This window comes from Caloenas nicobarica, chromosome 4 (assembly GCF_036013445.1).
Source record: "Caloenas nicobarica isolate bCalNic1 chromosome 4, bCalNic1.hap1, whole genome shotgun sequence".
Lineage (NCBI taxonomy): Eukaryota > Metazoa > Chordata > Aves > Columbiformes > Columbidae > Caloenas > Caloenas nicobarica.
This window is the reverse complement of record NC_088248.1, coordinates 5,571,767-5,587,988: the sequence shown is the minus strand read 5'-3', so window position 1 is coordinate 5,587,988 and position 16,222 is coordinate 5,571,767. Positions and strand designations below refer to the sequence as shown.

Below are 16,222 nucleotides of genomic sequence, written 5' to 3'. Positions count from 1 at the left end.
CTATGATAAAACCATCCTTTAAGATACTAAGTTTCTCAGAATCATAAGACTATTATTCAGCCAAAGTTCGTCATAAAGATTTCCTGAATCTTTCCAGACACTCTAAGTCACTCAAACTAACATGAACCTATCAACTTCTGTAATAAGGATATGACCTTAGTTTCTTATTTTTTTTTTTTTTTAAATTCCTAAGAAATCTGTACCAGGAAACCTCAGCACTAAATAACTAAATCAACAGTTGCATTTCGTAGAAAGTCTGAGACAAAACTCAATACAGCGTGTAATCCTGCAGAATGTTGAAATGAGAAGTTCATGAAAAGTAAAAGACAAAATATGAATGTTCAATTATGAATTTTAAGAACTTAAAATCAGTCTGTACACTGGGTTACTGTAAGAACACAAATTCTCTATCAGTTTCTGCAATGCAGAATTACATGCAATTGAGAGAACAAAAAAAATTACGGCCTTTAGCAAATGCCTACCCTCATATATTCTGATAGCAAGTTCGTTCAGCATTATGATTCATTATTATGATTCTACCTCTTCCTACTATACTGCAAATTTTCATTTTTTTCTCTTGAAATTTATGCAAAGAAACTTCTTACATTTTTTAATCTATTTATTTCCTTACTTTTAAAATACTTGTTTGGTTGTTTAAAATGTCTTGCTAAAGTTGGTAAATGCTTTTTACATTCAGACAAATCTGGAACATACAAAATTACACTCTATCGGATGTGGCATGGTTTGTAAAAATCTTTCATCTACAATATGGCTAGTGTTAATCTTTAATTCCTCTCTAAAAAGAGGAATTCACAAGTGCAGCAGTACTATACTTTGTTGGTCTCCCACTAAGATATATGAACTGACCTGACCATCCGTAAAAGGAATGGATAGCTGTAAGCCTATTTGTTGGGTTTTGTTTATCTGTCTGGCTTTACTGGGGCACAAAATGGAGAAGGGGACAATAATCTCAATGATGATACCATCTCAAAGTAGCTGGAAGGGTTGACAACACAACATACAATACAATGAAAGCATTTTAGCAAAGCATTTTGTCTTTGGTGTGCATTACTAGCAATTTGCTTTCATCACAGAATTTTAATAAGGAGATACTTCTCAGATTGCTAGCATTTGTCAAAATCTTGAACTTTTCTTTGAACCACAGAAAGATACCGCTTTGATCAATAATTGCTGTAAGCTTTTCTATTTTATTTTAATTTTGTTTTCCATTGTGTTCGATTGTTACTTTGCATAGATAAACCACTGTTGCCCCAGGATACTTTTACAAATAAGCTGCTAGTCTCAAAGGTTTTAATTATCCTGGTTAAATAAAAGTTACTACTACTCCTGCTACTTGATGGGAATTCTAATTAGTATCAAGTTGGTTTTGTTTTTCCTTGTGTGAACATATTTTTAAAAGTAAGTTAAATCATGTTCTGTAAATTGCATCTTTACAATGTATCTTATTGCCATTAAATCAGGTTTGCGTGAGAGCTTAAAGTATTAAAAAAGTTTGTGGAAACAGCTTAGCTACCTATCGAGTTAGTGCACCTCACTCTGTGGCTCAGCAGGTACCATTAAATATGATGATACATCTTCCAGTGTGTATGTACACTTGCAAAAGAATTACTATTAGTTTACTTCCCCACAGAGCAGCCATGATATTGTGTGGATTGTAAAACTTATCCAATTATAAAAATATTCTCAGCATTAATTTTTCACTTGCCATAATAATAAAATTAAGAGCAGGCAACAGTGTCTCCTCATTTAAACCCTTGCTTATTATCCAGATGATTAAAGGTGAGCAAATTCTTAAACATACCTGATAGTCATAACCAAAATATTAGACATGCTGGTTAAATGAAGGGTGAAATTCCTGAATAACACACATAATTCTCCAGAGGAAATACCAGGTGTGTTGTAGGTAACTACATTACTATGTTAATTATAATTTTTTTAATCATTATGACACACTCCTTGTGCATAAAATTTCAGAATGAAACCTGTTAGAAACTTACTTCAATGTCCTTCAAAATACAGGTTAAAGAATGATGGATACTATAGAGATTTTAAGAATGCACTTGCAATTAAGAGTTGCACTATTTTTCTTGTGCAACAGCCTGTTTTACTAGAACAGAAGTAACTTCTACTTGGAAGGAATCTACCCCCATGCTTAATAGAACACTAATAATGCAATATATCATTTTTTATTAATCCTTTCGTTATGAGTGTAATGCCTTAGCTGGTAGATAGGGTAGATTTGTCACAGGAAATTGAGACTGTCTGCACTGGAAACACAGACTATTATTTTTGTTCTGGCTTTGCAATTACAATATAGACATCATGACGAGTCTACTTGGGCTACCATTTTTTATGTGCCATTGGCAAAGGACACGCTGCAGAGCACTACAGCCTGCTGTGCTGATTTAAAATCCAGCTCAAAACCTGAATTCTTCTAAATATATGGAAAGAAGCTGCATGGCAGCCAGCAAACCACATGAATGATAATTCAGTAGCTGTAAGTGGACTCTATATGAATAGCAACCTACTGACTTCCATACAAGCTATGCCAGAAAAATCCAGTTTGCTGATGAAGGAATAATAATCCTCCTAATACAATGTCATTTAAGATTACTTGCTTGTATTGGCTTTAGTACACACTAAAAAGAACACTTTCAATGAAGAGGGACATTGCTAGTGTTTGTTATTTTCATCCTCTGTAATGCAGGGTGTTGTTTGGCGTATACAGCACAAAGAATGCTCATATCACTCTCTAAACAAAAACAAAAAAAGAGAGAAAACTTGTTTTCACTTGTATGACTTGCTTACACCTAGACATCTCAAAGACAGGCCTCTGTAATCCTGAGCCTATTATTGAGCCATTACTCATTACTGTATAATCAAAAGAAATCTTTATGGCACAGTGTATTATCTTTTAGCTCATATTGGCACTTATATTCCATCTTTTTTATTAAAAATGGAGAAGTCAACTTACCTGACAAGTGAAAGCTATTGGGTCAGCCACTTTCTTAAAAATGTGCTCAATCTCCTCTAGTGCAGTATAGTACTCGATCTGCACTGTGCTCTTAATGACTCCTCCACAGTAGACATTTACATACACAGGGCCAGCAGGAAAATCTTATAAAACACAAATCAGAACAGTAGCTGAAAATATTTTACAATTCCAGACAGAGGTCTCAGGGAATGAGTAAAAGAACAGGAAAATATCACAGAAAATGCATAGAGTCGATGAACTGGACTTGCATTTCACAGATGATTCAATGTAGTCAGTTTTTTATCCAGGTCTTTCAGTCTAACATTAAAAAGCTGACAAAAGAAAATTCATATCTGTAAATCTGAATAAAACAAAGCTATTGTATTACTTCACGTTAGAAGGAGATGAAAACAGTACACTTCAAATTTCCAATTTCCCTTTGATAGACTGATGACCTATAATCAGCTCCCTTATGCCTATGAATTAAGGAAAAGTTCATTTATTACAAATAGTGGAATTGCTATTCATCTTTTGTAACATTTTTCTTAATTGCAGGCAAGGTTCTTCAAATCAGATTTGAACTAGGCTGCCGAAATTGCAGTATAATTACTTCAATTGCAGTTGTTTACCTAGTAAAAGCAAAGAGGCATTTGTACAGTCTGTTACGTAAGTATGACTTGCTCTGGGTATGCAGCATGAGCTTTCTTTATGAGCACATTTTATAATTCATTACTATTCATTGTGCCAGGCATCCTGCTGTACCATACCAGCAGTAGCACGGTTTTCTTAAAATTCCAACTCTGCACACAAAAGAGCAATAAAAATGGGCAACCCTGAAAATAAAGAAGAGTTATAGGGCCAAAGAAACAAAATGAATAGAACATTACCTTAAATAACTTAAATGGAAACTGCTCAAATGCCTTTTTTAAAAAAAGAAAAACAAATAAACATTTTCCTCATAACATCAGGAGAGCTGGATCCTTATTAAAAAGGAGTCCTCGCAAACTTTCAGCTTTTCTAGATTTTGAAACAGAGAGAACTGAAACAGAGAGATGCATTGAATGCAAATGATATAAGAAACGAAATTAAACTTGGGCTGCAGGTTTTTGCCAAATTTTTCATATTTCATCTACTGTTCATATTTTTCTTCTTCATCCACTACAGAAACCTTCCTGCAATCAACAATGTTTTCAAAGAATAATTCTGGAAGAATCTTTAAAGACCTGTAAATGAGGATTTCAGCTTTCCTTCTCTGAAATCCAGTTGAGCTTCCTGTTGATCACGTACTTGCCAATTGGGTCTCTGAAGACAAACTCCCTGCACCATGGCAGTGATAAAGAACTCTCAAGCCATATGTGTTCAGGATGAAAATCAGGCCACAGCTTTACCTAAACATAGCTCCGAGAAGCCACCACTGAAAACTGTAGCCTATATTTTTTTTCCCTCTTCTTCTTCCTCTCTGAAGCTGTATTGCAATGGTTTTAGAATAACATATGTAAGTTCCTTCGAATTCACAGTATACAGTGGAGTAGCAAGCTACACTCTGAATACTTAGGTGAAAAATTTTTTAATTCTTAACTCACATTAAGTGAGTGGGGAGAGGTGTGGCCCTTAAATCCACACAGAAACTAAGAGAAACTGTTGGCAACTAGTTATGGATGGAGCAGTTGAAAAAATCATTACAAACCAGCAGAGCTCAGTGATACAGAGAAATGACATGGACATGAGCAAAGTAAAGAAATTATTTCTTGTGTCAGTAAGAATTATAGAGAGGAGTAAAACCAATTTTACTGCATTAAATATAAAATGAAACATTTTAGTAACAGTGTTAAAAGAAGACAATATTAGCTTTGCATTTTATGGGAGTGATTTTGAAGAATGTTAATCTATGACTAATCAATGACATTTTAAGACTGCCACCTGCCATTTAACCACACAAAACCAATCTATTAGAACCTAGTTTCCCATAAATCACGAGGCCTTGTTTCCCTGCATTACTAATAAATGTTCTGCGTGCAAAACCCATGTACAGGAAATACCTACAAAACAGTGGGAAGTGAAACTATGTATCAGAAAAAGTGAAGGGAGTCCAAAATGCTCTGTTAACTTAAAAAATGTTTGTCTTACCTAAAGCTTTCATGTACTTGACCTTCTTATTCCAAGAGGCTGGCTGTGTCCTAATTCGTTGATTATCTGCTATGAATTCGATTTCTAAAGTTTCATCATCTATTTCATCTTTCAACAAAATGAATATTTCACCGGGGTTCTATAAAATTAAAATATGTTCCCATTAGTCCTTCAGAAAATTATACTGAAAGTGTAAAATGTAAATGAAAACATGAGTTGGAAGGAAAGTTCCTTTACCAACAGCTTCATACAAAAAAATAACAACACCAAAACATGATGCTACCTCAGTGTTACCCTTTAGTATTCTACAGACATCAGTGAAAAATCGATGTAGTATTTTAAGTTCAGTTTACCTAACAATATTTAAAACAGTATTTTAAATGCATGTGTAGGTGAATTGTTACATTTTCTGAGACGATTCTACTTTGTAGTTTAAAAGAATGACATTCATCCTAATAAGAAAACCTAAAATATTTTAGACTCACTTAAACTCTTCCAGTGAACTGAGAGTTAAGACAGAAGCAGCAGGTAATGTGAGACAACACCCTTCTACTGCCTTCTGAACCAGAGGGAATGTTACTCCCTTAGAACTGTACTGATCTCAGCAATGAAATGATGGGTATAGGTCATCTTTGAAGACAGATAGCAAACAAAATATGGGACATTCCATGTACATCGCAACCTCCATATCTGACTGTGGCCACTCACTTATATAAGGGAATGCAGTGCTAGATATTGTACTTCCTCTGTGTACGTTTTCACACATTTTCTTACAGCAACTCTGATTAAAAACAAACACAAGTGAACATTTGTATCCATCAGATATGCATGCAGGTATGAATATATAAATATTTCTGATGTATTTTAAAATCAGACAAGGCATATGCTCACACAAGCACTTGTGCAACTCGTGGTATGGCACATATGCGTGTACCCATATACCTATCATGGATTCTTGCCAAGAACCACTCCATCTCTCTTAGGAAGTGCCTGGCTACACAGTCCCTCTAAACTACAAGGTCTACATGACAGTGATATCTCTACCCAAGCTGCAAAATTATTCTAATAGATATAAAATCCCTCAGAATGCATCTTAAAACTATTTTATTTGCAAATCTTTTGGCTGCAATGTGGATGTGATGCAAAGGCAAAATAAATCCCATTGCAGTCTTGATGCACTCTCATTTTGGCCCTTTACCTCCTATTTGTTTTCCAAACTGTTATAGTATGAATAAGATTGCAGCAGGAAGAGGAGAAGAACATTGACTGTTATCCCAAAGATTTTAGCATCCAAAAACCTTACCTCACAGGGTATTCTTCCTGGAAGCACCAATATCGACTGTTCATTAGTTTCTAATGCTTCAGAAAGTATCTCTGTTTTAACACTGAGGTCTATTTTTTCTGATGCTCCCCTGACATCTGACAAGGTAATGTCAGAGCTACTCTGGTGATCTGAAACAAATAATGTGGAATGAAGACATTATTAATAATCCCGGATCAATAAAACATCGCAATGAAGTGGTTTCCAACATATTAGAGACTCATATGGCATTTGGAGTCATATTAAGGTCACCACATGAAAGCCTGGCAAAATTCCTTTTCATGTCAATGTGATGAGGTTCCCCTCTTTGGTAAGAGCTTGCCTCTGAAGCTCTGATCCTGCAGCCTTTATTTATCTGAACAGGTTCTGCTTATACTAAAATCAAAAGGGAGAAGGCCTTTAGACCAAAGTCCTCATGACCAATGAGGTCACAGAGATCAGCCAGTTCTCAGAAGAACGAACTCTCATACACTGGGTTAAACTGGAATTTTTACCACTCTTGCTCTCCCTATATGTAAACAAGGACATGCTACACGTTTACAACATCAGCCCACCTGTCTACAGGAAGGATTTATGTGAAGGCAGTGATACCTGTGACCAGGTAACTATGAGGGTAGATAGAGATGTTCCTCACAGACTCCGTAGACTTTGCCTTCTTTCATGGACAAAATGATAGACTGAAGGCATACATTTTTTGTTGTGCTGGTTTTGGCTGGGATAGAGTTAATTTTCTTTACAGTAGCTACTATGGGGCTGCATGTCAGATTTGTGCTGAAAACAGTGCTGATAACACAGGAATGTTTTTGCTATTGCTGAGCAGAGTTTACACAGAGTCAAGGCCTTTTCTGCTTCTCACACCACCCACCTGCTGGGGGTGCACAAGAAGTTGGGAGGGGGCACGGCCAGGACAGCTGATCCCAACACACCAAAGGGATATTCCACACCATAGGATGTCATGCTCAGCATATAAAGCTGAGGGAAGCAGGAGGAAGAGAGGAACATTTGGAGTGATGGCATTTGTCTTCCCAAGTAACTGTTACATGTGATGGAGCCTGGCTTTCCTGGAGATGGCTGAACACCTGCCTGTCAATGGGATGTAGTGAATGAAGCCCTTGTTTTTGCTTTGTCTGCACAGCTTTTTCTTTAGTTATTAAACTGTCTTTATCTCAACCCACAAGTTTTCTCACTTCTACTCTTCTAAGTCTCCTCCCCATCCCACCGGGGGGAGTGAACGAGTGGCAGTGTGGTGCTTAGCTGCCAGCTGGGTTTAAACTATGACATTTGTGTAAAATATTCCAGATTTGGAAATGCTACACCATTCATACAGATAGCTTACAACCAGTTTCTTTTCTGCTTTGCTGTACCAGTAAAGGCCCAAGAGCCATAGTGAATCCTTTACCAAATCACATAATTTTAATGAGGAAATATAAAAGAACTGACAAATGCATCTGCAGAGCTCTGACTAAGCCTGTGTTTTAGAGAAGGTATTCTTCACACCTGCTACTTCTCAGCTGTATCATTACTACTCCTTTCCAGACACTTTGTTACCCTGTACAAAACACTGTTGCTACCCATCTCAAAGGACTGCAGCAGCTCTTCATCATTCAAGATTACCAAGCATATTGCAGTCACCTAGTTAGATTAATGACATCATTCCAAGCAGCTCAGAGTTAAAAAATCTTGACTGTCTGGTGAGAAAATATCCAGAGAGGCATCAACAGTGTCTTGTGTTACTGTAAATTATGGAACACTCACAGTCAATTACCTTCAAGACACAAATAACTTTTCAGGCACATCTTTTCCTCTTAAGTGGATGTAGAATATCAGTATAAATTAGTGATGGGCAGAATACAGAACAGGAGCAATTTGGCTTTGCCCAAACAACTACCAGAGCCATTTTGGGTTTTTTCCAAAAACGCCCAAGTGACGAGGTACACAAACCACATAATGCTCCTAAGAGGCACAGAACTTTTTCCATTCAGCATCAGTATTGGTAATTTACAACTAGTTTCCCACTTCTGGCTTGCCTTTATTTCCCCCATATGTACCAGTTTGTCTGATACAGAATGTTCCCTTTCCTTACCAAACTTGCCTTGCTTAAGAAGGCACAGATTTTAGTAAACTACTTCTGTAATAAATGTGCCTGCTAAGTGGAGTTATGCCAGAGAATGTAGTAGAGAAACTGGGGTATGCTATGTCTAATATAGATTTTTTTTTTTCCTGGAGATGTGCTTTGATTGTTAGAGAGATCTCAAGAAGAAAGGAAAAAAAAGCCTCATTTGTCCATGTTTTGTTGAGGAATCTAAAGGTTCTTTGAACTTCTAAGGTGGGCGAGTTCAGTGTTCATCACCATCTATTAAATCTCCCCAGCCTCCTCCTGCTTATATTCTCATGCCTTTAAGGCAAACTAATTCTGAATTTAAGTGTAGATTGGTAAAATACACTAAACCTATGTGTAGACATACTTTACTGAATTGAAGTACTTTCAATTCCATTTGCTTTAATTTATTTTGAAAGTTAAATAGACCACACTGAACAAAGGCTATTTTGATTCTGAATGAGAATCCACCCCCAGTTCCATGTAGTTTAACTAACCCAGCTCAAAAAGCACATTAATTTCTCTGATTATCACCGTGAAGACCAGACTTTACTTAGCACCACCCTTCAGAAAAAGGAAGGCCTGAGCCCTTGCTGAGGAAAACAAGATACTGTATGCCCACAGCATGTACTTTGGGAATGTGCTCATATTTTACGTCACTCATAAATCTTATACTTAAACACACAGAATTTACTCCAGAAGACAACTCGTATGAGGTGTGTGCTTCTGATTTTTATTTTCCTGTCACTTTAGGCAAAAGAATCCTGCAAAGACAAGAAACATTCCACTATACGATGGACAAAAATCAAAGGAGCGAATAACAAACCCGGTAGGCACTGGGTTCTCAGATGTCAGCTTTCCATCAGTGACCATTCTCCAAGGATCGTGTGGATACATTCTGACCTATGTAAAGTTCATGACAGCTTTAATTCTACAGTCTGCATTCTACTTATTGAAGATGACAGTAGTCACTTCCACCCCTTAATGTCCACAATAATTAATCTACTGAGAAGGTCAATGCTAGTGCTAACAAGTTGATTTAAACTAGGATAATGTTTTCCTCCCACATTTATTGTACTTTAATATTTTTATTATGCCTAGCGACATATAACTACAGTATCAGGATTCCAACTCTGTCAGTATTGGGATTGCACAGCCCCAGACCTTAGATAAATTATTAAGAACTGTGGCTCTTCAATATCCACATCTTTGATGTAAGAAAGTGAGGGATTCCCCTGCTGACTATGAAAGTGGTTAGCAATTTATTAGCTAAAAATCATCAAGCAAGACCTCTTTCACTAAATGTGAGCTCTACCTGACAATCAATGAAAGCCATGTACAGCAGTACAAAAATAACAGGGATCTATATTATCACTACTATATAGTGAATAACCAAACTCCAGAGCCACCATCTCCAGCACTCAGATTCCTACCGGCAGTTGCACAATATCTGTCCTAAAATGTGGAATATGAAACCACCACATGAAGTGTAACTTGTAAATGCCGAACAAGCAATATACCAGAGATTAAGCAAGCCTTGGTTCGGAGGCATTAACTAAACCAATGTAGCTCATAAGGGTTTAATACTACAGCAGTAATATACCAGTAACACAAATGGAGCAATGTCTAGACAATATTAATTAAATGTAGGCAGAAGGTGTTCCCTGATGTACAGGTCTTCTGAACACTTACATTTTTGACATCTTCACTGTGAATCCTCTTTATAGTCTTGCTTTTAACCTGAAAGCAATGGCTAGGGAGCTCCACCAATTGCTCAGGCTTTCAGAAAAATAATCATTTAACAAGAATTTTCAACTGTAAGTGAAGATTACCTTAAAACAAAATTAAATAAATGAAAGGAACATCATTATAATGCTGGAATATCTAACAGACGGGATTTATTAAAGGGTATTTGTTTCTTGGTGAATGTGTTCTTCAAATATTTTATATAATGGTGCCCTATCCATGAGGTTCTTAAAATGTAGCAGTAACAATTAAAATAATGGATGAATAAAACCAGACCCTTTCTTGTAGGATAGAAGTATAAGACATTATTAAGTATATCTAATGATGCTTAGATAGCAGTATGAGCTAGAAGCTAAAAAGAAAAGAAAATCTATTATAATCTTCCCTTGAGTATTCAGGGCAGTCCTACCAGGAATTATTGTCTATTGTAGAGGCTAATGCTCCATTTCCATCAGGTTACTTTTGTTGCCTTACTTTTGTCAAATATGTGCCACTGATGGTCACATTGAAAGGACTGATCTTAAATTTAAGTTCATATTTAAATAATAAAATATTACACACATTTACTGTAACAATTATTATCTTAATTGGGCACAGTGCTGATGTTTTCAATTTTACTTTAATGTTCTCTCTTATTTCATATAACTTCAATACATCAATTTGGTATATTTTACACAAAAATCTTTTGGAATGCATTATTGCTTTTGATTTAACATTTTAAACTGAATTCATAAAATGACTTGGAAATTGCATTCCTTTGCATAAACTGAGAAATTTTAATTAAGCCTCTCTAGTCTCTTGTGGATTCAACAATTAATTCCTCACCATAGCTTCTGAACAATTTTCATGCCACATCCAACCTCCCTCTCCCTCCAAATTCTAACTTTTCAAATAAACTCTTTAGCTATCCCTATTGCAGTCTACATGAGGATTATAAATTGCCTGTGTTTGATTACTTGGTACTTGCTACATATTTTGAGCCAACAACGTATGTGACAGATTTGGGGTATTAAAAATAGCAGAAAACATAAACTTATGAAAAATTTATGTGTTTTCTAAGGCCAGCCATGGAATGAATTTCACAGCCAAAATTTAGTTGGTTTTAACAAAGCAAAATGCCTGCTAGCTTTACAAATTTCAGTTCTTCCTCGAGTCTTGCTAAAGCAATGCTAGCTGAAGAACAGAAACTGCATTACAATAAAGGTCCTCATTTACCCCTAGATCACACAACATATAAGAGGATGATAAATATGGGCAAATCGGGTTAGGCAGATGACAAGGAATGGAAAGCTTATTAAGTACATGTGGCCAACTTACTATGAAAGAAAAGACAGGGTGTTCCAGTGTCAAAGATTAAAATAAAGAGGTTTAAAGGGAAGAGCACTTAGGTTAAATTCCGCCTATCGTTTAAGTGCAGGAGTCATCCCATGTAATAAGGCAGGATCACTCCTCAGCACAACGTGAGGTAAAGGCAGAGGTGGTCCCACTGGGTTCTACAAGGTAAAATTGAAAGGGTGCTTGTGTATAAGCGACTTCCTTGCAATTCAAAAGCTTAAATTCAAACACATGTGCGAGTGGTCTGCGGAAATGTGGATGAAAGTTGAGCCATACATAAAACCAAACAAACCAAACGACCACAACAACAACCAAAAACCCCAAAACAACCAATAAGCACCCACAAAGTAACCTTCTGTACTGTGGAAAAATGAGGAAGAAAGATTCAGGCACATCATATTCTTCTTTCCTTCCTTCCACCATAAGTTTAACATAGACATTTATGAGTTACTCCTCTTAAAGTATAGGTATTTGTACATGCTGTATTAACTCAGCAGAGAGTGCAGCAGAATGAGATTGAAAGGCAGCCTCTAACTGCATAAGTTGCTCTATAAATGACCTGAGAAAGGCTGTGAGAAACATGGAGGCAGAAAACGTCCACCACACTGGTCTTCAGTCAATGAGCCTGTTTTACTCAGCATGAACATGGGATTTATTCATTTTTCCCATAAGCCCTTTCTAAGATCTGATTTCAAAGCAAATCCCCTTTTCTGTTCTGCTGAAAAGGTTTGTTTGGTTGTTTTTTTAATGATGGCGAGACAGGGCTTAGGAATGGAAAGGTTTCTAAAAAATCACAGAAAATTAAATACATACTCAAACATATAAACATCCAACTTAAATTTAATTTCTTTCCTTTGTTTTCTATCATGCATAAATTCCAGAACAAGGGAAACATATTCCTTATTGAAGAAGCTATAATGTTTCTCTCTATGCTGAATCATCTATCTTTTGCAGCTACATTGACAGTTATCTTTGTTTTTCTCCAAAGCATTCTCAGTTCCAGTTTCTCCTGCATGGCTGAGTTGTTCTGTCAAAACCAGTAGCTTTCTGTGAGTTGGCCTATTTTGCCCATGTCTCCAAAATGTTTCTATTACTTCATTGATGGTGAACAACTTTTCTTGCAAATAAGCATCAAATTGACAGTTCTTTTAAATCTATAAAGATCAGTAGTTTTCTTTTCTGAATATTTGGAGTTGGTGTTTCTGTCATTTTAGCAACAGATGGTATTGTAATATTCATTCACATCTATTTCTCTCCTATAACACAGCAATCCCTGGAACACCCCCACACCTATTGTTTTATGTGTTACTATATATGCGTAGGCAAAGACTGATTTGACTACGAAGGTGCATCCTCACAGGTATGTTTTTGTACACAACAATTTACCAATCTGATATAACTGTAGCCTAGTGGAGTCACCATAAAAGCATCTAAACACAATACAGAAGTCTTATTATGTATAGCCATATTGGATCTCACAGTAAAAATAAAAAATCCTGCCTTCAGATAACCTCAAAACTGCAAAACCCTCACAATTTACCATGAATTTATCAATAATATTTAAGTAATAATTTGCATGAGACTGCAGGCATTTCTTTATAGATATATATACACACACACACACACATATATATATAACACTTTCTTCTGATTTTAACTGTATATTCGGAGGATCTATGGCTGTGACAACTAACTAGTTCCTACCTGGTCTGTGGCTGGGAAGCATGATTTGACTTAAATTCAGCAATCAGTGCTTTGGTTAGGATGCATGCATTTAGATTAGAAGCTTTTGGGGACTAAATTTATCTTTTACTATATAATTTTCAGCTGCAGTAGCAGCACTAATAACATGACCACTCTGCTGAGCCTTAAACACATGGTAGGACTGTCCCAAAGAGTTTCTCAACTATTAGGCACACTGATTAGTTTGGAAATAATAACTACCTGCCTGAGGTCATTTAGGTGCTGAGTGGACTGCTGATGGAGTCCCAGCCTGTTATTTCCAGTTTCTACATTCTGCAAACTTTCATCCTGCCTCTTCCCCAGGGAGAAGCAAACTGAAGTCTGGCCCTCTGCATGCAGCAACAGTTCTCAGTTATTAAAGCCCAATGTTTGATTAGAGTCTATCTATCCACTTCAGAGTTACCAGAGTTCTACCACAGCAAGAACACTTTGGCATTTTTGTTCCATTTCTCTCTGGTATTAGCAAACACATATCTCACCTCTTTCAGTGAAGGATTATACAGCACCAAACATTGCATAAAATCTGAGATGCGCTGTTACAGAGACAGGTTATCCTCCTGCTGCTGACTCAAATTACCACTGAAGACAAAAAGACTGGAAGCAGGGGCATCCAGGGTTGTGAGCAGACCTCCAAAACTTGTTTGCCTGATAAAACAGTCCTGCAACTTCCTTATTATTCCAGAGAGGCTAGCTGCAGCTGCCTGGTGTCTCTATTGTCTCCAAACCACAATTCAAGTCTCTTATAACTGGCCTGGTACAAATTGTATGCTCTGCTTGGACAAAGAAGTGGCACATAGCTACATTTTGAATTGCGTAGATATAAAAGAACGCAGCTAGAGGGGAGCATTTAGAATGAAGTTGTACCTCGTAGAAACACACCTGGCAGGCAGGCCAAAAGCTCAGATTTCAGGCTGAAGAGAGTTTGAGTTTTTACAGATATGACCCTCAAGGAACTACTAGTAAGTAGCCAAACTTTTCCCTCTTGACTATGTTTGAAGCTAATCTCTTGAGGAAGAATATTTTTTACAGTCAGCAAAGTTCAAAAGTGACATGGCTGGAAGGTTATGAAATGAAGTTTAACGTAACTGAAAAGACCTTTAACAACTGTGCTGGGAGAGGCTGGAGGGACAGATACTGACAGATGGCATTCTCAGCCTTCACCCCACTCCAAGTACAGGATACATATCATTAATAGTATCCAAATGTTTACTGACATAATACACTATACTCCACGTTGTAGCATCTCTTAAATCAATCTGGTAACAGAAGCTAGCTTGGACTGCAGCAGCTCATTTGCCAAATAGCGTATCAGTCTGAGTATGACGGCAGAGCTCTAATACCTGCACAGGGCTCTTATCAATGCCTGGACAAAATTTATGATGCTGTTCTTGATCTGTACAGCTCTAAATTACATGGAACTTGTCTATTTAAGAGACCACATGTCTCCCTGTGCCACGCTGCCACAGCTACTGTCAGCAGAAAGACTCACACCAGGCACATTTGTTATTAAAGAAGAGGAAAACAAAAAAGTGAGTTGTCAGCAAGACTGACTCACTGAGGGACAGGCTGCTTTGCCATTTACTCCCACCTTTGGTTTGAAATAGGGAAAATCTATTGACCCTTAAAGTGGGCTAAAAGGGTACATGGCTTTCTCAGGAACACCAGCAAGAGTGATATTTTTAGAGACATCTGAAAACCATGCTTGTTTTCTAACTCCTGGTTATTTTTCTTTTGTTAGGGTTATGGATTTGAAAGTAATCTTAAGTCTTTACCTTTTAAGGCACTGTCATTTAATCTAAAACCTAGATCCCTGAATAGGCACACTTTACTAAAACAAGATTTCAGATAGCTTTATAGGAAAGAATAGCAGAGGTACCCCAATAGCTCTTTATCTGCAAAAGGGATGCCATGCACTTTTTTTATAAAGTGCTGGCTTTTCTCCAGTTTCGTTAGGTAAAGGATACAGGAAACACAGTATGCACATATATGTTAGTTGATGAGACCCTTGAGCAGTACCAACAGATGTCTGCTGTTTTAATAGGCAGACAGTTATTTCACTTTAAAATCACCTTTTTGTGCTCCACTTGCCCATCCCTAATTGGTTCAGTAAATTAATGCTAGGATACCAGCCTTAATGGCAAATGTTAAAAAAGACAAAGCTGTTTCACAGAAGGAGAATGGCCTTTTCTAAAGCTGAATATTACCTAATGGGTATCTAAATCTGAGGTTTGCTCTATTTTGCAGGTAAAAATAATGAATGCCAGTTCCACAATAAGGCATTCACATTTTATCTGTGTGGTTACAAGGCTGTATAGTCAGTTCCTAGTAATATTGCTTCACTTTTCCAACTGCAGTACAAATTATAAATAATGACTCTTTGGGGAGCAGAAAACTTTCCTTAAGAACCACAGGGAATTTCTCAAAATACAGGTTACCAGTAATTAAAAAAAAAAAAAAAATAATAAAAAAAAAAAAATAAAAAAATCGGTCTATTCTTCTTATATAGAAACCAGAAATAAACACATAACATTTGTAAGTGATCAAAGAGCTGATTTGTTCAGTTATCATCTACAGGAATGAGTCCTCATACATTCGTATCATGGTGATTAGCATTCCACAACTGGATCTTTTCCATCACTCACTAGCTAATCAATTGCTTTCACATCTGTAGCTCATATTTCAACAAAGGATTTCAGTGATCATATTGTTTTTCCATTTTCCAATGTACTATCTGACCTTTTCCCTCAAGGCCTTGCACAATTCACTTTAGTCAATCACTTCTTATTGATTGTTGGCTCTTGCTCATTCCCCATCTATCTTTGCTTTATTGGATATAGTTTGTTTGGGTTTGGTTTTA

General features: G+C 36.7%; 1 protein-coding gene across 4 annotated transcripts in view; it reads right to left on the bottom strand.

Annotated features, from left to right (window-relative positions):
• BANK1 (B cell scaffold protein with ankyrin repeats 1) overlaps positions 1-16,222 on the bottom strand; it is a 134,994-nt gene that overhangs the window by 93,958 nt on the left and 24,814 nt on the right. For all 4 annotated transcript variants that reach the window (XM_065634136.1, XM_065634135.1, XM_065634139.1 and 1 more), the window contains exons 4-6: positions 6,426-6,574; positions 5,123-5,261; positions 2,996-3,138 (exon numbers count right to left, since the gene is read on the bottom strand). In XM_065634136.1, coding sequence (XP_065490208.1) covers positions 2,996-3,138; positions 5,123-5,261; positions 6,426-6,574 — 431 coding nt within the window. The remainder of the gene's footprint in view (positions 1-2,995; positions 3,139-5,122; positions 5,262-6,425; positions 6,575-16,222) is intronic.